Raw genomic sequence first — 27,349 nt, forward strand, 5'->3', positions numbered from 1 at the left:
CAATGCACACTCTCCATTTACCATTCTTTTTGGGTACTATAACCAAGGGAGAAACCCATTGGCTATCTGAAATGGGGTAAATGAAGTTTACCTTGAGCAATTTCTGGAGTTCTTCTTTCACGATTTCCCTAAGGTTTGGATTCATCCTTCTTTGTGGTTGCCTAATAGGTCTGCTCTTTTCTTCAATATAGATGTGATGAATACAAGTCTTAGGATCGATTCCTTTCATGTCAGTGTATTCCCATGCAAATGCAGTGGAATGTTTTTGCAACAGTTTGGTTAATTCTTCTTGTTGTGGTCTTTCCAAGTTTTTGTTAATGTTCAATGTTTTTCCTGGAAGGATTTCAACTGTAGAACTACCAAACTCTTCCATTGAGAAGAGAGACATCTGTCTAGAGGAGAGATATTCAATGTCTGCATCTAACTGAAACTGTGTAGAGTCATATTCTAAAGGTATTTCAAAATTTTCTAATGTATTTAGAATTTGACTATCCTCACTGATCTCAGAGATGGTTAGAACAGGTTGAATAGTATCCTCATCATCAACCCACTCATCTTCTCCTATTTCTGTTATTGCCTTTGCTGGAGGATACAAGTTGAATTTCTTGGTGGAATTACCATCTGATATATACATGTCCCCAGACCTACAACTGATAAAAGCATCAGCTGTTGCTAACCAAGGTCTTCCTAAGATAAGAGGATGTCCTCCTAGATTGTTCTTGGGAGTTAAGATCATAAAATCAACTGGATATTCCCAAGAGTCTAGGGAGACTGGAATGTCTTCCAATACACCATCAGGTTTAATGATTGATCTATCTGCAAGCTGCAGCAAAGTAGGTGTAAAGAGAAGGTTAGGAAGCTTTAACTGATCCATGGTCTGTCTACTCATGATGTTGATAGCGGCTCCTAAGTCAATCAAAGTATTTGGGATTTCAACCCCATTAATATGAGTTTTGACAATAGGGCTACCGGGATCCACATATTTTTGCATGGTAATCTTACCCATCATTATGTCTGCAATTTTTCCAACTAGATGTATCCTTTTAGTATCTCTGGTTCTTTTTCCTGTTTTCTTCAAACTCAACTCCTTTATTGTCTTTGCTAGAATGGGAATTTCCTTAATGGCTTGTAACAAGGGAATCTTGATACAGACATTCTTCAATTCATCTAGGAAACTATAGTCAGGCACCCATATCTGCTTTTCCACCCCTTTGTCAATTTGTAATCTTTCAGGAAAAGGAGGTGTAGCTAAAGGTGTAGGTTGCTCAACTATGGGAGTTGTGGAGGTTGATTCTTTTTCTTTTTCTTTTTGGATATTTTGGTTTTGAAGTGATACTTCAGAACTCTTATTGACTTTGAGAGATTCTTCCTCAGAAATGCTTGGTTGTTGAACACTTGTAGAAGGTTGATCTAAGATTCTACCTGATCTGAGTTGTACTTCATTGAGAGGAACAACCATATAGGTAGGGAATGGTTGACCTTCCATCATGTAAGCATTTTGAGGGTTCCTATTATTTGGATTTGGTAATGGCTGAGAGGGAAGTTGATTTGATTTCTGCTGGGATTGAAGCGACAGTTGAGAATTTTGATTTTGTGGAGGAGGTTGTTGTTGTTGAGGATATGGCAATGATAGTTGTTGACCTTGATTTGGAAGTTGTGGAGCCTGCTGATTCTGAAATGATGGAGGATATTGATAGAATTGAGCAAATCTCCCGTAAGGATTTTGCATGCTTTGCATCCATGCTTGAAAAGCATTTTGAGGTTGAGGCCAAGGTTGTTGCCAAGGATTCCAATTTGGTTGGGATTGAGAATTCATAGAGTTGTTAAACCCTTGATTCTGTTGTCCTTGCCAAGGTCTCCTTGCAATAAAACAGAGAGATTCAAGTGTATCTGGATCCTCTTGAAAGACTACTTTGAGGCCAAGAATTGAAGGACAATCCTTGGTCTCATGAGTTTCTGAGCAAATTACACATGTTTCTACAACGTGTGCATCTAAGGGACATTCCCTTAAAGCATGTTTCTTTCTACATTTCGGGCAAAAGATAGCCAAAGCCTCAGCTTCTGCTTTTTGTTTATTGTGAATCTTAAGGGTATCAAGTTGTTCACTAAGACTCCCTAAGATGTCAGTTTTAAATTCATCAAGCATATTGCCGATTTCAGCCCTACTTACTGATCCTGTTGCAGATTTATTTGCCCTAAGGAGAGAAGGATCTCTATGCCCTTTTTGAGTTTTTGATTTGCCTCTTGAGAGATGGATACAAAGTTCTGCTATATCATTGAGTGAAAGTTGAGAAATATCCCCTTTCCCCATCATGTTTAAGATATCTATCCATTCATCCCTAATGGCTTTTAATAAGAGGGCTTTTAAGGTCTCTTCATCCAAGGTACTCATTTTTTCTCTTTTCAAGTTATATTGAAATCTTTCAAGTAAATATTCTAAGCTCTCATCTTCTCTTTGTATCATTTTAAAAACCTCGTCCTTGTGATTAGTAGGCATACAATAGTCCAAATACCTATCCAAAAATGTCTGTTTCATTTCATCCCAAGACCTAATGGATTGAGTGAGTAACCCCATGAACCATTTCAAGGCTTGATCCTTTAGTGTTGAAGGGAACAATTTGAGTTTCTGAGAGTCATCCAGGTAGTCATAAGTTCGACACACCACTTCAAACTCAAATAAGAATGTTTCAGGGTCCTCAGTCCTTAACCCATGGAAATTTGGGAGGACAGATGGTGATATGTTTTTCATAGTGGCTCAGGAATCCTCATTAACAATGGGAAACCCAAATGAATTATCCCCATCTCTATTTTCTCCTCCAAGGGGACCTCTACCTCCATTATTGTTGTTATTTCCTCCTCCTCCTCTACCTCTACCTCTACCCCTACCACCTCCTTCTTCCTCTGCCATGATGATTCTCCTAGGGATTTCAAAATCTTATGGTTCCTCTACAAAAGGTGAATGAGAAGAGATTTCTCCTTCTTCTTCAGATGATTCCACTTCCTCAATTACAATTGGTGTTTCTGTAGGAGAAAGAGAAGAGTCTCTTCCTGGTTCAAATTCAATAGAAGGTGTAGGAGAGTCAACTCTTGGCTCTTGAATTCCAGGAATTCTAGGACTAGGAGTGTCGGTTGGAGATAAGGGAGGTGTCTCTTGTCTATCCCTTGAAGCAGATGGACTTGTAAAAATTGAACTTCGAGCTCTAGCTAAAAACCTTCCTCTAGAATCTCTAGCTCTATGCATGTCATTTTTTATTATTTTCTTCAAGTCAAGTTAATAGTTCTTTTTCTGATCTTCCAATTCACTCTAGGTGCAAGAAGAGAGCATACTCAAGAAGCTACCAAATCAATAACTTTTTCTTTTCTGATCCTCCAGATCACCTTGAAGTGCAAGAGGAGAGCATACTTTGATAGGTTATCAACTTCTTTCCTTGAAATTTTTATGTTTTTTTTTTCTAAGAATATGGCTACTTAATTTCACTTCCCCGGCAACGGCGCCAAAATGTTTAGTCAATTTAGTGTTCCTAAATTGATGTCATTAATTGTAAACCCGGGGCTCGTAAGCTGATGAAGTGAAGGTGTACTATATGTACTTAAGCAACCTCTTAGAGCTTTTTGTCGTTTGGGGTGTTGTTTGTGGTTAATTTATTTTCCTAAGATGGAGTGATGATTTTATAAACAGATGAGTGATAGTGTGTGTAAGGTGAATTCTAGATGAGTGAGGGTGTGTGATTGGTGGTTTCTAACTACTTGCTGAAAAGGAAAAGCTTGAAAGAAATAAATAACTTGAAATGAGCTGAAAGCAAAGAACCACTTTCTAATGGCATTAGTCACTACTCATGTTGCTGCAAATAAAAAGATAAGAAAATCACTTCAAAGACCAATGATAATGTTTATCTCTTCCTAACTCTCTGCTTCTAACACATAGTACTGTGTAAAACACGATTAGGAAGTAGCTAAAGATAAGTCTAAGAAATGATAAAGCTCTAAATGACAAATTATAACACCACTATGCCTTTCTCCATCATTCTGCTTCCAACATACATGGTTATGTGTAACAAGTGGAAAAAAAGAGTTAGTGATATAAGCCAAGACTACTTCAAAACAAGCTGTAATTCATTAGTATTCTGCTCTCTTAAAGATAAACAATTTATGATAAAGAGACCATTAATCAGTTAGCATACAACTTGAGAAGCTAAACTAAAAGCTAAACTAGAAAACAGAGTAAAAGGCAACACTATGAATAAGACAACTGAAACTACCACTAGATATAAAGCAAATACACAAACACACACACAATCCCGGGTTAAAAACCTGCAGAAAAACAAATCTGATCAGTCAAAGTGAATGCTGCAAATGAAATGACAATGAAAGTGAATCAAGCTGTACATGTTTCAAATAAAAAGGAAATGCTGAATGGAAAATAAGGAAATAGCAAGAATATGAACATAAAATACTATACAAGGGCGATCATGAACGGGGGCCCTCCATTCATAAAACCCAAAGAAGACTCAAGGATTTGAAAACGTCAGAACAACACTGTCTTCTATTACTCCATATGCAGAAAATTACAGTCAAGAGTGCTAGAACAGCACTATCAAAACAGAGTCTTGAAATGCACTAAAATTATAACAAGTTCATAAAACACAACAACTAAAAAGTAACATTAAGCGTACACAGACGCTAGTTTTTATAGGCATCTAAACGATTGCCTAATGCGTAAAGCTAGAAACTGAAAATTAACTAATCTGTCATGCATAATAAAGGTTCAGCAACACGTCATGAGCCTCGTGGATGAGCTGGAGGTTCTGGTCGTTATGGGAATTGAATCCAGGGTTGGATTATGTTTCCCACAATCTGCGTAACACGGACAAATCACCAGTTGCATTGACGTGACCCAACAGCTTACGCAACACCGTTTAAGCTGCCTTTGTTGACCGTGGCTTGACCCTCATTGACCGAAGGTGTAGATGATGTGGCTGTCCGAACCAATAGCACAGGAACCTTGAGCACCTTTATTCCCACGTGCCCATGTGGCTCGTTTTGCAAAATGACACGTGGAACCTTGAGATTATCAAAAAGGCTGCGGAATCACCAGATGGCTGCGGAATCGCTGAATGGCTGCGGAATGCCAGACAGCTGCGGAATCTCTGTAAATATGTCAAAATCTAAACAAAACAGTCACACATTAGCAAAGTTCACTTAATCATGCTTAAAGACATCAAATGTAATGATCTGGGTAGGTTTACAAGGAAAATAAGGCAAAAGAGAGAGATGAGTGAGGGAAAACTGTAGGTAATGATGGATAATCAAGTGCAAGTTAGAGGCTCTACACCAACCCAATTACTACAGGTATACTGAAGCTGATGAGACATTAATAAAATTACAAAGACACGAGTTGCCACCAGATCAATGGTGGCAGAGCATGCTTGAGGTTTTACCAAGGTAATTTTAGTTCTCTTTCTTTGATCATCTGCATTAAAGCAAATTTCAATATACGGGTAACAAAGGAAAGAATTCACGCAAAGAATGCATTAAGGCAGAATCAGGCACAGGTGACAGGGCCGTGACAACAACTCAGGAACGCAAACCAAAGAGACAGCGGCCAGCCGACTTAATAAGTCAAAAAGTCAAAGATAACAGACCACCTAAGGCAGCCAGTACAACGTAGTTACTTCTGCATTCATTACGCATTGTTTCCAACATCATTTATTGCCTTTGAAGAAGTAGATGGATAAATTTATTGCTTGATATTTTCCCTATGGGATATTTTGTAATTCTCTTTGTATAAATACCCCCTCAATATATGTATTATTGTTGGCTGGTGAATATCATTCTGGACCTGCGCTGTAATGTTGAGAAACTTTCTGAATAAAGATTGCTGGAATGCTTTGCTGGTGAACTTTCTGTTGTGGGATTAATGGCAGAAGAATATATTGCAGAATTCTCGTGTTACTTCATGGAACAATAAGTCTTTTAACCCTTGTTTGTTGTTCTTATGTTTTACATATCATCTATATATCATATTCTGAATTGCAGGAAAAAAGGATAACCCAGAAATTGCTTGACTGTACTCTGTGTTCAATTCCTGTCAATTATTATGTTTTCTTCAGGACTAGCATAGGCAAGAATTCTTGACTGCTCTTGTCTCCCTGGTCCTTTCACTCTGAACATCATCAAGGAATTCTTAATTGCTCCTTGGTAATGTTTATTCAATTTCCCTCTGTTAGCATAATGAAAGATTCTTGATTGCCTTTCATTCCCTGACTTCATTTCATCTTATTCCAGCTTGAAAATTGTTCTGTGTTTAATTATCTTGCTCTGTAGTCCTCCTTTTGCCAAAGAAACCATAGCAGAGGTTCATTTTTCAACTGACTCCATTAACCCAATGGTTTGAACTTCTCTCATCTTGCAGCCCTGTTCTACCGAATGTCACCTTCCAAACACCAAACAAATACTTGTGCTTCATAACTAGCCCAACATATAACAAAACAAAGCTAAATCATAAAGAGAGAGCCCTTTCTAGTTGCAGATTGGCTAGAATCTGCGGCTAAAAGACTGGTTAGTGGTTACCTCGGCCGTATTCCCTTTTCTCAAGATCTTTTGGGGAACAACCTGAGTGATAACATGTTGAACATTCAAAAATTAGCAATTGTATGGGTTCATGGGAAGACCCTGAAATTTATTTAATCCATTTTCAAACCCCAAATTTCCAACTTCATGTGCACATTGTGAAGTGCTCATAGGTGCATCACGCAGAGCTTGCAAATCAACAAGTAGCAGTAATCAAAGTTTTGAGAATGTTAAACCCCACCCATCGAACAAACAGTGAACATGTATGAGTGTCAGGCTATCATCCAATAACTTTGGGCCTGTGATCACACAATGCTTGTTAATCACACCCCCCTAGTGTTAAGGGTTAACGGGAAAAGGGGGGTCTGCAAAATGAATTCGTGCCGAATTGTCGATCGTTGTTGTCAAGCCGATTAACAGTAATGGTGGACTGTAGACTCCCTCTCCCAAAGGTATAATACTGCCAAGGGTGGGGGGCATGATACAAATCATTTCAAAAATAGTGGTTTTCATGTGGACGCTAACAAATTAGGTGTTGTGGGTGACAACACAGCGAAAAACCAACACAACTAACACTTGGGAATCTAGTGTAGTGACAAATGACACATGTGGAAATCCAGTCAACAATAACATCACAGACAACTCAATATTGTAATTTCCCTACCCACCAATGAGAAACATTACGTACCCACAACCTGAATTCATCAACAAATTCACCATCTCTTTTTGTGAAAGCACATAATTGTAGGTTTTATTTATTAAACCTTGGCTCACTACTTAAGCCCCTTGTAATTATGTAACATGGGTAATTAGCGTAGTACTCTTTCCATTGACATTTACACAAAACTAGGGGTTTTATCCAACAATTTAGACTCATATGCAACAATTAGGATTCATAGAAAAACCGTGTATACTTGCATAACATATCACATATTTTAAAGGCGCACAAAATACATATTCATACTATCATTACTAATTATTGTCGTAAATAATTTAAATCACAAGAATAGGATGTAAACCATATATTAACATGCCAAAATTATGCACAAAGAAATAATTTACATAATACCAAACCTAAACTAGGGTTTGCAAATGTAGTTATTTCAAAACATCTCCTGATACTCAAATATAGAAAATACCCAAATTAGGGTTTATAAAAAAAACATAAATTTACAAAATAAAATACACATAACAATATTGAAACACTTATCTATATAAAAATAGAGACCAGCTATGTGCTCTCCACGATATGTTGTGCAATAGACCATGCAGTTCATGAGTTTTAACCATAGGTCACCTCCAAGTTGGGGCTACAACTCCATAGGCAACGATAAACTAAAACAACCATACTTCCATAGCCAAGGTGCCAACCCAACAACAATGTTGCTTTAGGGCTCCAACCACCTTCTAGGCCACATCAACTCGCAAGATGCAAACCCAACAATCATGTTGCTCTAGGGATCTATACACCCTCCAGGATAACTGCCAAGGTGCCAACCCAACAATCATGCTACTTGAGGGTTGTTAAGGCATCCTCCATGAATAAATTAGAACAACTCCAAACTAGTTTAAAAAACCAAGCTCAAGGTTCACCAACTAGTTGCTCAGGACCAAAGTCCAAAACCATCATTATCCTTGGAGCCATGACCATCAAAAGGATAGCCACTATAGTGATAATGAATGAACGAATAATGATTCCTACAGGCAATATATATTTCCTTGTATTGCATGGCTTCTCTCAGCCAAAAGGAACACCCTGAAGCCACGTGAGCCCCTGGTGTCCACCTCACCAACATTTTTCATCCAACACCATTGCCCGGTGTCACCACAGAGTTACATAGCCCCCCATACACTTACTATGGAGTGGAATTAAAGCCAAACTATTTTATTATTATTAAAATATGTGTAGATTACATTGTATTTACAATCATGGCCCTCTGGCCACTTAACCAAAATTGACATATAAGCCCAAGCACGTTGGCCCCAAAAATATAACATATATATATAGGCACACATGCACACAACATATAACGACCTCACTAGCCTAATAAAAATTACATATATTTACATCACTTTATATGGTCAGGGATATTACATTCCTTCCCCCTTATTTTATGCATTGTCCTCAATGCATTATATGTCTACAATGTTAGTTTGTCATTACAAAGTGACTTGAGGTCACAATATAAAGTTTCAAATCCATATCGTCATGCATGAATTCCTCCCAAGACATCCTCCATGCTTCCGGTGCCATCTGCACATCAACAAGATATGGAGATCATTGCCCCTCGTTGATGAGTGTGCAATATAAGCACCATAATCCTTGCACACAAAAGACATGAATCATATAACATTAATATCTATAGAAATTCATTCTCACATATATAAGTATATATATGGACATATACATATAAATATTTTCTCTTTTTCAGCAAGAGCAATCAACGACCAAGTGTGTACAATCGTATATATAAACAAAACCAAGAAAAATAAAATTTCATGGAAGGAAAAAAGTCATAGTTGGCTTTGAAATGCCTTAATCATATGCATTGGCCCTGCATTCTCTTCCTATAGAAAAATATATTTCTTTAACTATTGTTCTCATATTTCTAGTTGCCTTCATTCATATTGCTCTGTCAGAATTTATGTAATAGCCTATGTTGTCAAAACTATATCCAACTTGTTACAGAGTTGTTGTAGGGTTGTCATAAAACCTATTATTCTTGTTATTCACACCTTTTATGAACCATGATAAAACTCATCATAACATGTCATAAGCCTTCCATGACACCTATCCTAGCCCAGATATAACCCTATTGTATACCTATTGTGACCCATTAGAATACCTGTCACAACCTATCATCATCCTGTGATAGTCAATCACAAAAACTATTATAAAACTCGTCACCACCTATGACCAATCCACCTATCGTAACTTATAATGATCTTGTCACCTACCTATGACAAGTCTGTTACAACTTGTAAGGTAACATGCCACTTACATGTGGCAAATTCACCTATAGCCTGTTGTACCTATTATAACCCTATCACCCACCTGTGACAACCTGTTATAACCTATAATATGCCTATCATGTACCTGTGACCAATTCACTAGTTGTAACCATAGTATTCAAAATCGGCTAGTTTGAACCATAAACTGGTGAAACCAGCCGATTCATTAGCCCATACCATAAACCGTTTGAAAAACCTGGTTATTTGAGTGGCTCATCGATTTTTGGTATGACCGGCCATAAACTGACTAGTTTATTGTCAGACCAGCTATAGAGCCCATAGAATGAATTTTTATGAGCTTTGAAGTCGTTTTGAGTGAAATTTGGGGTCGTTTCCCTCCAAAAACAACCTGGCCAAGAAAAACATGCCTCCCTTATCATTTGCCTCATGCATCTCAACCCTAGTAACACTGGAAATCAATGGTAATGTTGTTTTTTTTAAAGTAAAAGTGACATTTCCTTTATTTTTCATTATCACTCTTTTACTTAAATTTTTAACATTACCATGAAATGACTCAAGATGTTTGAGAGTGGTTTCGACCTCATTGGATTTCATATGGAGAAACTAGAATTTTAGATTTCACTCAAAATTCAACAGAATTAATGGTTTCCAAGATTTCATGGTTTGGGGGTTTGCAATGTTTCCATTTTATTTTATGATGCATGAGGGTATGATATTGGCATTTGATAAAGAGCATTAAGCCCTTTAAAAACCTTTATGTTGGTGGCATTGATTGTTGAACTTTGTTGACGTTGGTGGTATTGATTGTTGAACTCCTCTACCATGGCCTTAACAATAATATACCCTTCACTCAAAGGAAAATAACTGGTTAGGCATGCTAAGATTTTTCTACCACATTATAAGGTTGAATAGATGAACCCTTCAATGAAACCAAAATAATTGGTTAGGCATGTTAAACTTTTTCAATTTCTATCATATTATAAGGTTGAGAAATCCAAGTTTGAACACTTTGAGCTAGATGATGAAAATGTATGTATCTCTTGTTGTTGATCCCATTTCTAGTATTGTTGAATCAATTATGAGTTTCATGAGTGATCATGTTGATTAGTGATTTGTAATTTTTTATTTCTATATTTGTTGTTACTACTACCACTACTACTAAGGTTGTAGAGGAGTTTTAGGAGTCCTCAAACTCCGAGCATGATTATTTATGTAGCTCACGTTGATGATCCCTTGTCTACTACTGGTGATGAGTTTGACCATGATGATGAGTGAGCATGTTGATCACCGATATGTAGACTTCTAGTAGGCCAGTGGCCCCATAGCTTGTAGCATTGTTTTTGGACTTTAGAGGTCATTTAGTGCCTCATAAATTATGTATTTTGTTGCTGATATGTATTGCACTCGGTGCCAATTTGATATATTCACCTTTACATGGTATATAGATGAGTAAAATTTGCATATTTTGGCTCTATTTATTTGGAATCATGGTTTTAAATCCTTTTTTTTTCACTAAAAACTATTTTTTTATGTGCTTTTTTAAAGACCGGTTCATTGAGATCTGACTAGTCCTGTCTTTAAACTCAGTTTCATAGGTGGACCAATCCAGTCACCGATTCTAATTTTTAATACTATGGTTGTAACCTATTGTACTTGTTATAACTCTACCACCTACCCGTGACAACCTATTATAATATGTAATATACCTATCACTTACCTATGACCAATTTGGTATAACCTATTATTCCTTGTAGGAAATCTATTATGCCACCTGTATCCTGGTTATAACACTTGTACTTGGTTATACCACTTGTATCCTTGTAACAAAATCCGTATTTGATCACGTTACAAAATTGTCCTATCTTGTCACAATCTTGTGACAATCTGTGTATAAACCTGTCATTAACTTGTCACCTATCTATCAGAGAAGCTTGTTATAAATTAAAGACACTTGGTATAAACTTGTTATAACCTGTTTATACATGTTTTGTAACCAAGTGTGCCACGTTTTCCAGGTTCCTTTCAACATCTTAGTACAATGTCCATTACTTCCCAGCTTAAGGAACAAATACTTCTCGATTTAATTGAATCAACCACCTCTGGTAATTGCTAACTTGTTGCCATCTCACCACCCAAAATTTCCCTTACCATACCATTTCCAAGAAAAAGGTATCAAATCCTTTTATGCTAATTATGAATTAAAACTTTGATACCACATTAATTAAGGCTTTTTAGCCCATTCAAGTACCATTGTGCTTAAAATATTGATATACCATTGTTACGAGCTTGTTGGAAATGCTATAAGGGCAAGTCTCACTTCCTCAAGTAGACAGACACATTAGATACCACACTATTCTCTTTGCAAAGTGAATACTTTGATCAAGGGTAGAAATCAAAATAAAATGATATTATCCAAAGGCCAAATGAGGCCCGAGCCCATGTAAATTGTGAAATACCTCTTTGTCTCGGGTATGCTATATTGTTTGTGACCAGATTATATTTGTTCCCTCTAGAAACTCGGTGAACAACGACGCCCCCCTTTTTTAAACATATGTGATTTATGCCATTTATAATATATGATGAATTATTTTGCTATAATCACATTTCCTCAAGACCTACCATGTAACCTCAAAATAAACAAGCTCCCAAGTTATGAATTTAATAGGTCTTTTCCTTATGATGAATTATGTGCATGTTCAACACCCATGAACCACTCATATAGGTTAAATCCACTGGAATTGTTTTAACACTACCAATTGTAAGCCTATCTTTGAGGTGCACATGTTTCGTGAATCAAAGGAGACCCACGTCAACATTTGTTGCTTATATTCATTTTATTCTTGTGATGAGAAGTCTCCTTTTTCTATATACCACAAGTAATTGCAACTAGTATGCACACAAATAATCTTTACCACAAGAACAAAACAATAACATCATGATTGAAGGAAAGCATTCAAAATATTATCTAAAAATGTGAGTTTTCTACACCAAACAATGCCAACAAAGAAGGAACATCCAAACCACGAAAATAGTAGCATGATAACCTCATGATTCAAGGAAACATTAAAAATATTATCTGCAAATGTAAGTTCCAAGCATGCCACACAGTGAAGGAATACCCAACGCCAGCAAAATGTCAAAAGCAAATGATGTGTGCGATGATATAGGGTTTGAACTTTGAATAAGCTTTAATAGAAACGAAGATGTACTAGCTAGGAAAGACCGAGATTAATTAGCTTTCTTCCTTTTCATTATTCTCTTTTTATGGCATGGGGTGGTGTTGACATGAAACAACTTGATATTTAAGTTTCTATCTTCAATAACGGAAGTATATCTTTCATGGAATGTATAATTATAATCCAATAATAATAATTATAACTTATAACAATACATCTCTAGAGAAGTACCTAAGGAAAAAAGGTTAAATAACATTGAAATTTAATCAAATAGTTCACAAGCGGTCGAAACCTCAAACAAAAGCCTCGAAGGCCACCTTTATTTAGATTACGACTTTCACTCTAATAGATTATCACAAGATATACCATTATATACCTAAAGTAAGGCTCTACGACCACCTCTGAGCGCACTACAATTTTACCAAAAGAAAAAAACCAGAAAATTAGTTTAACAACAAATCCCTATTCACATATATGCAATAAAACTAAGAAATTAACTGAGTCAAATTACTACCATTTTTCTACGAAAGCCTAAAAACTCTGGCTCATACTCAGAACCTCTATGGCCATATCATCTCATGGTTGGTACCTTGTAAACATTTAATTCCATGTATAATTGTCAATCTAATTATACCAATGTCGCCAATGTATGTACTTATACCTAGCATTAATTTATAAACTACATATCTACAAGCACAATTTATGCAATACTCAGTGTTATGTACCATGCCATAATTATCCATTTATACATACATTTAACTAGCAATTATACCCATGTCAAATAAATTAGGCACAACAGAAATGGTACACATGTAAACCAAACCCTTAGCGATAATTAACATGGTATTCCATGTTTTCCCTTCCAAACATTTTGTCAAACAATCAACAATCATTCTTCAAACATTGTTGTGTACTTCTCTAGCCCATGTTTGCCCAGTGTTGTAAGCTAGCTCTGATACCAATTTGTAATGTCCTCGACCACCAACCGAGCAACATTACATAACCACAACCCAAATTCATCAACACATTCACCAAATCTTTATGTGGAAGCACATAATTCTGGGTTCTATTTATTAAACACTAGCTCACTACTTGAGCCCCATGTAATTCTAGAAGATGGATAATTAGTGTAGTACCCTCACCATTGACATTTACACAAAATTAGGTTTTTTATCCAAAAGTTCATAGTCATGCACAACAATTAGGGTTCATAGAAAAACCATGTATAATTGCATGACATATCACATACTTGCAATGTGTAGCAAAATATATATTCATATTATCATTACTAATTACTGTTGTACATTATTTAAATAACAAGGAATAGGATGTAAACCATATATCATCATGCCAAAATTATGCACAATGGAATAATCTACATAATGCCAAACCCGAATTAGGGTTTGCAGATATAGTTATTTCATAAATACATCACTTGATACTCAAAATATAGTAAATACCCAAATTAGGGTTTATAAACAACACACATAATTACACAATAAAATACACATAAGAATATCAAAACACTTATGCCATGCCATACACCACGTGGTTCATCAGTTTCAATCATGGGTCACCCATAAGCCAAGGTTGCAACTCCACAAGCAACAATAAACTAAAACAACTATACTTCCAGGGCTAAGATGACAACCCAATAGCCATGTTGCTCCTAGGATCCACATACTCTATGGGTTGACTACCAAGTTTCCAACCCAACAATCAAGATACTCTAGGGTTGTTCAGGAATCCTCGGGGCATAAACCGAAACAACTCCCAATTGGTTTCAGAACCCAAGTTCAGGGTTCACCAATTGATTGCTACAGACCAAAGTCCAAAACAATCATTCTCCTCAGAGTCATGGCCATTGGAAGGATAGTAACCATAGTGATAATGAATGAATGAATAATGTTACCTCTAGGAAAATATATACTACCCTGGACCGCATGGCTTCTCTTATGCAAGTGCCACTGATCCGAAAATGAAACTTTGATCATCCTTTGACACTTTGCAAGTGTGATAAACTAGGGTTTTTAAATGTAAAATTAGTTTTGAAACTTATTCAAAGATGAGTGATTGAGTTTTCACATGTACTTAAAAGTGAACAAATTCACATGCAACTCAATATGATAAACATGTAGAGAAGAAACCAACAAGTGACAATGGAGTTCACCCCTCCTGGGCAACGTCTCCGAGCCCTGCTCCAATGGCTAGGTTGCTTTGTTGATCTCAACAACAAATGAGTGCATTACAAATTGTTGACTCTGGAGTGGCATTGTTTCTCTTACAGAGAAATGTTCTTATACAAAGAACTCTCACTCAAAGAGATGACTCCCTACATCAAATCATGATTATGTCAACAGAAAAAGCACTCTCACAATAGGTCCTTGCACTCCACCTGAAATAAAAAATCATAAACATACAACTACTTCACAATGAAGTGTTGAAAATTGATTTTACCATAACCACGCCGATAAAATAATAAAAATAATTTCTCTACTGAAGGAACAACTCCTGCATATGTAACTAGAAGGCTGGAAAACCCCTATCTAGGCTCTTTCCATGCTCAAATAAGCCTCCATTTTGCCTCAAAACTCTCTCTGTCTATAACACTAAAGGGCTTGAATCTACAAAAATTCCATCATACAACACTCAAATCATAAATTTGGTGTTTCCATTGAGTTAACAACACTCAAACACCCCTGTTTAGGCTCTTGTTTAGCTCAAAAAGACTGAAAATCCACCAAGTTATGCCTCCTGCAAGTTTTCTTCTGCTAATTGTCCTGCAAAATGGAAAAATTGGTTATTTAAGTAACGAATTATGCTTTTTTGATAACCGTCGAGCGATAATTTCACTTGACGTCAGTGGGATTCCTACCAAAAAAGGCGCAAAATGTCGCCTAGTTAATTCCACCAATAACCCTTAAGTGTTGGGTCTTGGTCACATGGATCGTCATACGGCCAAGGGGTCGAGCTAACTACCCGACCCTGCAGGGTTATCTCCCTCTATCATGGACTTTGGTTATATGGTGATCATGGGACTGGGGAACAATGTGGCCAAGTTCCACCTAGTTCGCCCCTCCGGCGCTGGGCAAGGTCGTATGCATGACGACAAAACCGGGGGTTGGGACCAAGTGCCACGCTCCCTCCACCAATGTTAAACTAGATACAGTTCAAATGAATGCAACCTACCATATCTATTAACAACCATTGTGTGGTCTAATGATTCGGTGTTGTAGTTATAACTAGCAGGTCATGGGTTCAATTCCACTGGAGAGCGGTCGACCCATAACAAAATTTTGGCATGGTGCCTGAGGACCACGTGGTGCCCTTTCATTGGGCCACATGGTGCCTCATGATTGGGCCACCTCAAACCCACAACCAATAAAAATGTGCCACCACATCTAGTGTGTTCCTGCCATGTGGCCGCATGAGATTCACACGTACTGCCCAATGTGCTTTCCAAGTCAACCACTGACGTCAGCGTATGACCTGCGCAGTCAACCCTGCAAGTTGACTTTTTAATTGTTGGGGAAAAACTTCAGAACATCATGACTTTCTCATACGACGTCGGATTGAGGCAATTCAAGAGGAGTTAGAATTAGGACAACGAAGACTATGATTTGGAAATGGTTTTGAGATATTCTGAGCACTTTCATTTTTGAGCCTTTTTTTTTAATCTTTGGATCATACCTCCCCACTAGGAACTTTTGGACCTCCAAAAGTTTGTCTTCACTTAACAAATAAGTAAGGAAACAACTCCTTTACTTTCTCGATCTCAATACTTCTTGTTTTGTTTGAATTGGTGCCTTTGAGCCTCGTTCAAGGTACTCCACATTGCCTCTACATGAAGTCCTTATCCTCCTATCAAGAATTGTGGTATGCTGCAATTCTTATAGCTATTCAAGAGAAAAATATGCAATGGATGGAATCTGAACATTCTCTTCATGACCATCTTTCCTTGGCAGTTCATACGATATTCATCTTGAAGTCTTTCCTTGCTGAAACCAAACTTGATCTTCCACTTAAAATCATGATCAACTTGTTGCTTATCCTGTTATGCTTACTACATTGCTTTGTTTTCCTCAAGATGCACTTGTACTCTTTGATGCATTGGATACATTTATTCAATAAAATGCTTGGATTTTTCCAAATTGTTATGGCCATCTTCTGCGCAATCTTTACCAAAGATCAAATCCAAAAAGACTTTGGCAAATAACTCAAACAAGCTTCACATGGAAATACTTGTATAAATTAGTGCTTGACACAATTGTAGCATATTGAATGTGATGCAACCACTCATCTCCAAAGGTTAGGATGCTTAATACAATGTCCGTGAAGGAAATGCATCCTACAATATGGAATAAATACAACTCTTCGAATTCCATACAAATTGACTCATCAATAAGCCAACGTAACATAACAATGTCAAAGAAAACATTATTGCACATAAGTGATTTATTTAAAAACATTACTTTTACAAATTACCCAACTGTGGGGACATGCAACATGTGAAATACAAATGAAATGAAATCTTTAATTAGACAAATAGTCCAAACATTTCTTACTCGACCATGCTAGGGAAGTTTCTTTTTGCACTTCACTTCCTTCTGGAACTGCTTCTGGAATGGTTATGGAGTGCCTTGCACATTCCTCTACCTTCTCCTTCTCAGGTGATTCCATTACCTGTTTTTCCCTCTTTGGATGAAGATGTGGATGCAGCTTCAAACACTTTTTAATCAAATGCCCACTTATGTTGCAAGGAGTGCAATTTTTTTTGTGAGATTTTCTTGGCACAAATGCCTTTAAACTTGGATGAGAATTTTCCATCTTGGTCTCACTTCCAATTGACATAGTCATCTTCTTGACTAGTTCTTTCCTTTTGTGGCACTTATCTACACAATGGTTAGGTGCCTGACAAAAAGTACAAGGAAAAACATTCCACAACATGTCTTTCAAATCATCATGTTGTTTGTAATCATAGAAAACCTTTGAATAACCAGGACACATACCTCTTATGGTTGCCCTTTGGCTTATGAGTCTGGCGAGGGGAACTTGATTGTTGAGGATAACTTTACTTGTTTTTTCCTTTTAAGTGTTCATCTCTCTTTGTATATGCCTTGCCTTCAACATCATCATCATGACATGATTCTCCTTCAACTTGTAGGAGTTCTTTATTCAAAAATTTCAAATTTGGTGAATTCTTTGACCTTGCAGCTTGGGAGCATTCTCCAACCTCTTCTTGGACATATCCCAATCATTAATGTCAAGGTTATTCTCTTACCTCAATGGTATTAATAATTCCATGACTATGGATTCCAAGACCCTTGCCATTATATCCCATTTTGGTCAACAATTTCACACCGATATCCTCGGTATGTTTCTCAAATGATGCAAAAGCATCATGACCATTATCAAGAGAATAAATTCAACAAGAATTATTTTTTACCTCCTTTTATGCTTGTGACCCTTGGTCCTCTTCTTTAATCTTATCCATCTCATCCTCCTCTTTTGTAGATGAAGTGGTAGATGAAGACTCGAGAAAACCACTCTTGTGGTTTACCATATAATCAATGTTCTTCATATGGAAAATAGTACAATCACCAATCATTCCATGAAAACAAACTTCTTGAGTCTTGGCGTAAGATTTTTTAGTTGAACATTCCCCAGTTTTCTCTTCAATGACATTTTGTAACATAAGGCACAATTTCTTATTTTCATCCTATGTTGCTTCGATCAATCTCCTCAATTCCATGTTCTCCACTTGGAGAGAAGAATTCATTTCTTTCAATTCTAAGAGTCTTGCATGCTACAAACTTTCACCCATACTTGAAATCTGGCTAGAATCTACTTTGATACCATGTGATCTAAAAATGAAACTTTGATCGTCCTCTGACCCTTTGCAAGCGTGATAAACTTGGGCTTTAAATGTAAAATTAGTTTTGGCAACTTATTAAAAGATGAGTGGTTAAATTTTCACATGTACTTAAAAGAGAAATAAATTCATATGCAACTCAATATGATAAACATGTATAGAGGAAACAAACAAGTGATAACAGATTTCACCCCTCCTGGTCTACGTTTTCGAGCCCTGCTCCAATGGATAAGTTGCTTTATTGTTCTCAACAGCAAATTAGCACATCACAAATTGTTGAATATGTAGTGGCATTGTTTCTCCTACAAAGAAACATTATTATGCAAATAACTCTCACTCAAAAAAATGAATCCGTACAACAAGTTATGATTATGTCAACAAAAAAAGGACTCTCTCACAATAGGTCCTTGTACTCCTGATGGATGGAGCTCTGGCGATGGTGGAACCCTAGCTAGGGTTACGGTTCTGGACTCCGTTCCATGGCGTTAGGCACCTAGAATAACTCGGGATCGACAGACCTGACTGTCTGAGCACCGACAGTTGCTTTGGTAACCACGAGGCCCATTTGTCGTGCTTTGCAGCGGTCCCCCCACTATTTTTTACCAGCCGTTTACTGCCCCCTGCTCACCCCGCTGGACTACTCCGTTCACGAACTCGTTTACTGTTTACTCCCCGGCTGTTACTATGGGCGATGAGGACTTATTGGATTATGAGGAGGACCCCATGCCCCGACAGGATATATGGGCACACACCAGCGGACCGTGCCTTATACCGAGGAGTGTCGCGCTCAGGGTTGAGACAGGTGCTACATCAAGGAACCCGCATCTGCCGCTCAAAGGTAAAGAAAAATTTTTAGATTTCAACATCCCTGAGGCTCCTCCGCTAGATTGTCCGCCTCTATCCCCTGCTACCTTGCAGCTCCTGGGTCCTTGTCTTCAATCCTCGCCAACGTTCGACGCTCCGCTTCAGACCCACATTAGACCTGCGATCCCCACGCCCCCACCCCCCCCTCCCCCGCCCCCTTCCAGCTCCCACTCCCTCTCTGTCTCCTTTATGCCGCAGACCAAACGGCTCCCCCCCCCATTCCTCCATTCCCCAGGGCATTTCTGCCTCGGCCCCTCGCTCCCCTATCCGGTCTGGTGCTTTCACTCCGCCGTTACCAGCTCGTCCTGTGGAATCGGCTCAACTCAGCTCCTCGGACTCGTGCCGCAGACTATTGAAGGAAACCCCATTTGGCAAGCGCACTGAGACAGTCAAGAAAGGTAGATGTCTACGGGCCCTCGATCCTGATATCAGCGTTATATTTGGACCGGAACCGCCGATGCCTGACGTGATGGATGCCTCCCGCAAAGTTCTGGTGGGTCGGGTTCGTGGGCGCACCTACACGGCCGAACAACTAAAACTTTGGGTCGAAGAGATTTGGGGTTCCTTACTCATGGAACTTCCTGAAGTCATGGTCCTCACCCGGGGCTGGTTCGCCTTACATTTCAACCGGCCAGACCTCACTCAGTGGATCCTCTCACATTTCTGGCACATTGAGCTAGCTCCTGTCATGCTCAAGCGTTGGGATCCCCTTTTTGATCCGGAAAGAGAGCAATTGGGGGCCGGCCCCATCTGGGTTCGCCTCCCTGGACTGCCATGGCAATTTTGGAATACTTATGCATTTATGAGGATTGGGAACGCTCTTGGCACATATTTGGAGCACGACCGTTCCTTCGAGAAGACGGGCACTAGATCCATGGCTCGTATTCTAGTACACATGGATATCAAACCGGGCCTAGTGGAGAAGATCACTCTGCATCATGGTCATGTTTCTCGAAAACAGCTACTGGATTACGAGGGCATCCCTTTCCGCTGTCGTAGATGCCACAAAATTGGTCACCTATACAAGGATTGCCCATTGGTTACAGGGTTGTCCTCGGCGGAACAGAATGGCCCTCGACAGCAGACTACAGGGGCAAACTGCTAGAGACAACATCCCTACTTCAGGAGAACATGTACCACCGGAGAATCCTACCAAGAAGCAGGGGGTTGAACTGAATAAGAGCACACGAAGAAAGGCCTCATCTACCACAGAGCCGTCGCGTACACGATCCAAGACTGCTGAAGCTGCACCAAAATCGGCGGAGGCTGCATCTACACATTCGGGTATTGCTCCATCTCCCCTCTGTAATCCTTTTATTTCTGATGTATTGCAATCTACTATGCACTCATCTTCTCGGACTGCCTGCACTGATCATGATCCCTACCCATCCTTACTGTGCACTATCGCCCCGCCTCCACCTACTTTTTCCACCACACCCCCATCCTGCAATCCTAATTTGGACTGGCCTGACTCCTCCCCCTCACCGGCGGCATCTGGAACACATCAATACCATCTTCGGCCCCGTGCCCGTACTAATTTGGGACTAGGATCATCCCCTGGACGCCACCGTAAGCTAAAGCGTGGCAGACCATCCCAAATCTCCTCCGCAAAGCTTAATGCGGTTGCAGACGTCGCCATGGGCAGACAAGCTACTATTGAACGGGCACTTAGAGCAAATGAGCCCCTGACCTGTGTTCCCCCATGATCTGGCTCTCCTTCAATTGTAGGGGACTAGCCAACCCCAAAAAACGCTTGGCGCTGAAGCGGCTCATACATGATTCTAGATGTGACTTTATTCTCCTACAGGAGACCCTATGCACTGCAGAGATGGCAGTGAAATCTCTTCAAGCTATGCTTCCCGGATGGGTTCTACACGGGTTGGATGCCTGTGGTAGATCTGGTGGGCTTCTTATTGGCATAAACCCTAGAAAATGCAGACTAATCTCGGCATGGGGGGGCTGTGGTTTTCTTGGGATGGATTTTATACTAGGAGAACTCGACATCCCGATCAGATGCATTAATATCTACGGACCTAATCAGAATCGGCTCACCTTCTGGCAACATTTCCTGTCTGGTCACCATATCACTCAGAACACTATCATTGGGGGCGACTTCAATTTTTCATTGGGGGCTGGGGAAACCTGGGGTCATCAGGCGCAATACGACCCCCTGACGGAACAGATGAGCATGCTGCTCGATGCACACCACCTGGTGGATATTCCCATGAACAAGAAATTCCCCACTTGGCACAACCAAAGAACCGGTGAGGCAGCTCTTGGAAGGCGACTTGACAGATATATGATGCATGAAGCACTGATACAGATGTTTCCCTTATACAGGCAGTGGGTCGGATCCGGGGGCCTCTCGGATCATCACCCGATACTTCTTCAGATTAGTGATAATAATCCTAAGCCGCGCTCTCCATTTAAATTTTTTGCTGGATACCTTCAAGACCCAGAATATCACAAGATGGTTATTGATTTCTGGGCAACTCAACCTCCATTGCGTGAGCAGAGGAAAGCAATGGATTTTTGTACTCGACTAAAGAAGCTCAAGTCTATGACCGAAACTTGGGCAAGAGCAAAACGGGTCAGAGATGATCAGTCCCTAAAGTAGCTGGAGCAGCAGATAGCTAATATGACTGATGAGAGAGGTGTGGGATTTCAATCCGATGCCACAAAAGCTCTATTATGCCAGTTGATGGAGCAGAAATCGAAAATATTATAGGAAAAAGAGGAACTATGGCGACTCAAAAGTAGGGCCATCTGGCTCAAAGCCGGAGATAATAATACAAAATACTTTCATAATCTTGCAAACGGCAGAAAGGCATCCAATACCATTTGGAAACTTCCAGTGGAACCAGATGGGTGGGCAACTACACATCAACAACTTGCTAGATTGGGGGTTGATCACTTCAAGAGACTCTTCACGGCCCCAAATAATGTCAATCTGCCTGATATTATCAGACTTGCCGGAAAGTTCCCTCGTTTTGTTGGGGAGGAAGACAGGGAAGATCTTGATTTACCGGTCTCTTCGCAAGAGTTAGAAAGTACTCTCAAGTGGTTCAAGAAGGATAAGAGTCCTGGGCCTGATGGATGGCCCGTCGAATTTTATCTGGCTTTCTACGACCAGATTGGAGCGGACCTATTGGCTGTCGTCGAGGAGAGCAGAATCACAGGGCACATACATCCTCCTATGAACCATACCTTCATCGCCTTGATACCTAAATCAGACGACCCCACATCCTTTAATGATTTCCGGCCTATTTCCCTCTGCAATTGCCTATACAAGATTATTGCAAAAGTCATAGCAAATCGCATCAAACCTATCCTATCTGCCCACATCTCTGCTGAACAATTCGCTTTCCTCCGTAACAGACACATCCAAGAGGCCATTGGCACTGCACAGGAAGCCCTACACTCCATCAAACTGAAGAATCTTAAAGGTATCTCATTAAAGATTGACCTAGCAAAGGCATTCGATAAAGTGAATTGGCTATATCTCAAGATGATTCTGACACATCTGGGATTTCCACACCTTCTTATTAGCTGGATTATGGGATGTGTCTCCTCGGTCTCCTTTGCCATCCTTATCAATGGTGCAGCCTCAGAAAGATTCTATATTGACAGAGGAATCAAGCAAGGATGCCCCCTCTCCCCACTGCTCTTCCTCATTGTCATGGAGGGTTTGAGCAGACTCATTGCGGATGCTAAAAGAAGTGGTGATATATGCGGCCTCAAAATAACAGAACAATTTACACTCACTCACCTCTTGTTCGTTGATGACATTTTAATATTCCTCAATGGCAGTGTTCGCGACATTATTGCATTGAACGATATACTACTGCTATTTTGTAAAGCCACAGGTATGGAAATAAACCGAGACAAATCCGCCAGATCCCAGATGCGATGCACTCAACAGGAATCTTTGCTGGTTGCTCAGCATTTTCCATTTACGGAAAGCCAGCTGATGGAAGGTATCAAATACCTTGGGTTCAGATTAAGACTGGATGGATATAAAGTGGCCCACTGGACTTGGCTCATTACCAAAATCGAAAAGAGGATTATTGGCTGGCAACATTGACTACTTTCAAAGGCAGGCAGACTCCTATTAATCAAATCAGTGCTAGAGGCTACACCTGTCTATTGGATGTCTCTCACTTGGATCCCAAAAGGAATTCTCCATAAAATACAACAGATCTGTAATAGATTTCTGTGGAATGGGAATAAAAAGGGCAAGACATTTGCTTGGGCCAGATGGGCTATTGTCTCCATACCGAAGAGTTGGGGAGGATGGGGGATTAAATCCCTGTCAGAATTTGCACAGGCACTATCGGCAAAGCAGGGTTGGTCACTCATCAAAATGGACAGCTTATGGGCGGAAGTAGTTCACCACAAATACATCTGGCCTGCCAGCATTACGGAATGGCTTCGCAGACCCACCTAGAACCACACTGGCATATCCGCTATATGGAAGGCTACTCTACTAGCTATGCCCCTAATTCGAGACAACCTGCTATGGAGAATAGGCAATGGTGCACAGGTTCGCATCGGATTGGATCCATGGCCCGGCTCCGGGAACGCTCATCAACTGCCTGAAGGTTTAATCCGACACCTCAATAACAGAGGCATCCAATTTTTGGCTCAAGTCGGGGACCCGCATCGATCCACTATTTTCTCTCAAGCTTGGGTCACAAGTCGACAATGGAATCTGACAGAGGAATGGTCTGCACACTGGCAAGGCTACATTCGGGCCCTTACAGAATCCCATATCAAACTTAAGGAGGAGGCGGATGAATTAATTTGGGCCCCGGCCAAATCTGGCACATATGCCCCCAAACTCGGATACATGAAGCTAATAGAAGCTAAAAAACCCGACACTCTTAAAAACTGGTGGCGAGATGTTTGGCAGCTACAGGCACAGCCCCGTACCAGACTCCATATGTGGAATATCCTAGCGGATAAACTTCCCACCGGTACCAACCTTAAAAAGCGGGCTTTCACAGGTCCAACTTGGTGTGTCCTCTGCAAAAATGAGGAGGAATCGACGGCTCATCTTTTCCTACTCTGTGAAGTCACCATGAACATATGGACACAAGTCACACAGATGCTTAATATTAATACTGTCTGGCAAGGCGCTGATATTCACACTGTTTGGGAACATTGGTGGACTGCGGTGTCCTCTGAAAAAGCCAGGAACCTTCCGCTGGTGGTCTCCTGGTACATCTGGAACAGTCGAAATGCCATTATCTTTGAGGACTATAAAGTCACCTGGCATCTACTCCCGTCTTCTATCTGCGCGGCCTATTCTGAAATACCATTTGAGCATAAATCTAATATCCCTCGGAACATTCAGCCTGAAATCATAAACAAGGAACAGCCCTGGGTTTTTTTTGATGGGGCAGCGCCCCTACAAGGATGTGGGGGAGGTATCGTTCTTCATGTATCTGACACACATTACTATCATTTGAGATTGGGATTGGGCATAGGCTCTAATAACTTTGCCGAGCTGATCACTTTGAGACATTTACTATATTTTGCTCTTACCAAACAGTGCAGACAAATTCAAATTTTTGGGGACTCTAAGATTGTTATTGATTGGGCAAACAACATTACTGCTTGTCATGCATATACTTTGAAACATATCTTGGAAGAAATTGTTTTTCTAAAAACACATTTTGACCGGATCACTGTTTCTCACATCTACAGGGAAAGAAATGCGCTTGCTGACCGGCTCTCGAAAGAAGCGGCGGATCGTCATTTAGGAGACTGGCAGATTGAAGAGTACACTCCAGAAGGCATGCACAGCTACTACCATCGCCCATATATCGACGACTTACAGCAGGGGGATCCCCCCGATACATAGAAATTTTTTTGATATACATGGTTCTTTTTTGTATATATCAGCACCAATCGGCTATATGTCTATAATTTTCTGTATGAGGATGTAAGGCCTCTGTTACTTGTTATATTTACCTGCTACATACCTAGATAGTTACAGGCACTTTGTGTTGTGGATACTGTTCACAGTATCTACCATTTTTGTAATTACAGGATGGATTTAAATCCTCGGACCAGTGGTTTATGCCACATTACAGCATATGCTTCGGCATCAACAACATGTAATCTCTGTTATTACCTTTATAATAGAAATTGCGAACTCTATTTCTTCGGAAAAAGGTCCTTGTACTCCACCTAAAATAAAAAATCATAAACATACAACTACTTCACAATGAAGTGTTGAAAAGGGATTTTTCCATAAGCACACTCAAAATATACTGAAAATAATTTCTCTACTAAAGTAACAGTTGCTGCAGATGTAACTGGAAGGTTGGAAAACCCGTATCTAGGCTCTCTCCATGCTCAAATAAGCCTCCATCTAGACTCAAAACTCTCTTTGTCTATAACGCTAAAGGACTTGACTTTGCAAAAAGTCCATCATAAAGTGATCAAATCAGAAATCTTGTGCTTCCATTGAGTTCAGAACACTCAAAAACCCCTGTCTAGGCTTTTCTTGAGCTCAAAAAAACTAAAAATCCACCAAGTTATGCCTCCTGCAAGTTTGTTTCTACTAATTGTCATGCAACATGGAAAAACTAGCTATTTGGGCAACGAATTCTGCCTTTTATCTAACCATTGAGCGACAATTTCACCTAGCGCCGATGGGATTCCTGCCAAAAAAGGCGCAAAATGTCGCCTAGTTAGTTCCACCAATAACCCTTAAGCGTCAGGTCATTGTTATATGACGCGTCATATGGCCAAGGGTAGGGCTAACTACCCGCCCCCGCCGGGTTAGCACCCTTCGTCGCAGACTTTGGTTATATGGTGATCATGGGACCAGGGGTTGGCATGGCCAAGTGCCACCTGGTGCGACCCCTCCACCATTGGGCAAGGTCATATGGACGATAACAAAACTAGGGGTTGGGGCCAAGTGGCTTGCCCCCTCCACCAACGTTCAACTAGATACAGTTCAAATGAATGTGGCCCACCATATTTGTTAACAACCATTGCATGTTATAACAGTTTAGTGTGATAGTTATAATTGGCACGTCATGGGTTCGATTCTAGTGGAGGGTGGTATGCCCATAACAAAATTTTAGCACATTGCCCAAGGGCCACGTGGTGCCCTCCCATAATGCCATGTGGTTCCCTCCCATTGGGCCACCTGAAACCTACAACCAATACAACTATGCCACCACATCTAGTACGGTCCTGCCACGTGGTGACATGGGATTGGCTCATACTACCCATTGTGATTGCCTAATCAGCTGATGATGTCAGCGTATTACCTGCAATCAGTAGCCCAGTCAACCTTACAAGTTTACATTTTAGTTGTTGGGCAAAAACTTCAGAACATCATAACTTTCTCATACGACGTCAGATTGAGGTGATTCAAGTGGCATTGGAATCAGGACAATGAACATTACGATACGGTGTTGGTTTCAGGAGATGCTGAACACTTTCATTTTTTAGTCTATTTTTTATCTCTAGATCAGGGACACCCTGAAGCCACATAGGCCCCAGGTGTCCACATCACCAACATCCATCATCTAACATCATTTCCCCATGTCACTTTGAAGTTGCACAACCCCCCATACTATTACCATGGAGTGAGCTCCGCAGCTAGCCTATACTATTATTATTAAAATATCTACAAATTACCTTAAATTTACAATCCTGGCCCTCCAACCACTTAACCAAAACTGGCACATCTGCACGTCCCCACTGGCCCCACAATATATAACATATCTATATATGTAAGCCACATGTCATAAACACATAGGCATGCAAATCCCGCAAATACATTCGACTCACTAGCCTAATAACAAAGTAAATATATTTACATCACTTTAGACAAGCAGGGGTATTACAAGTAAGGTGACGTGGCCCCTAA

The 27,349-nt window shown here is 39.9% G+C and overlaps 1 protein-coding gene across 1 annotated transcript; it reads left to right on the top strand.

Moving 5' to 3' along the window:
- The first annotated feature begins 23,947 nt into the window (after positions 1 to 23,947).
- On the top strand, positions 23,948 to 25,581 carry LOC149232936 (uncharacterized). The gene is made up of 2 exons (XM_089382047.1): positions 23,948 to 24,898; positions 25,510 to 25,581. The coding sequence occupies exons 1-2, from the start codon at positions 23,948 to 23,950 to the stop codon at positions 25,579 to 25,581; spliced, it is 1,023 nt and encodes a 340-aa protein (XP_089238173.1).
- Positions 25,582 to 27,349: the final 1,768 nt, after the last annotated feature.

Source organism: Pinus tabuliformis, chromosome J, assembly GCF_031772625.1.
Source record: "Pinus tabuliformis cultivar Carrire ecotype Pingquan chromosome J, CPIR1, whole genome shotgun sequence".
Classification (NCBI taxonomy): domain Eukaryota; kingdom Viridiplantae; phylum Streptophyta; class Pinopsida; order Pinales; family Pinaceae; genus Pinus; species Pinus tabuliformis.

What these genes read in the sequence shown, in the direction of transcription:
- LOC149232936 (XM_089382047.1), top strand. Translation starts at nt 23,948, where the DNA reads ATGCCCCTAATTCGAGACAACCTGCTATGGAGAATAGGCAATGGTGCA. An exon ending in GGGGAGGTATCGTTCTTCAT is followed by an intron (nt 24,899 to 25,509) that starts GTATCTGACACA and finishes TTGTAATTACAG; the next exon opens with GATGGATTTAAATCCTCGGA.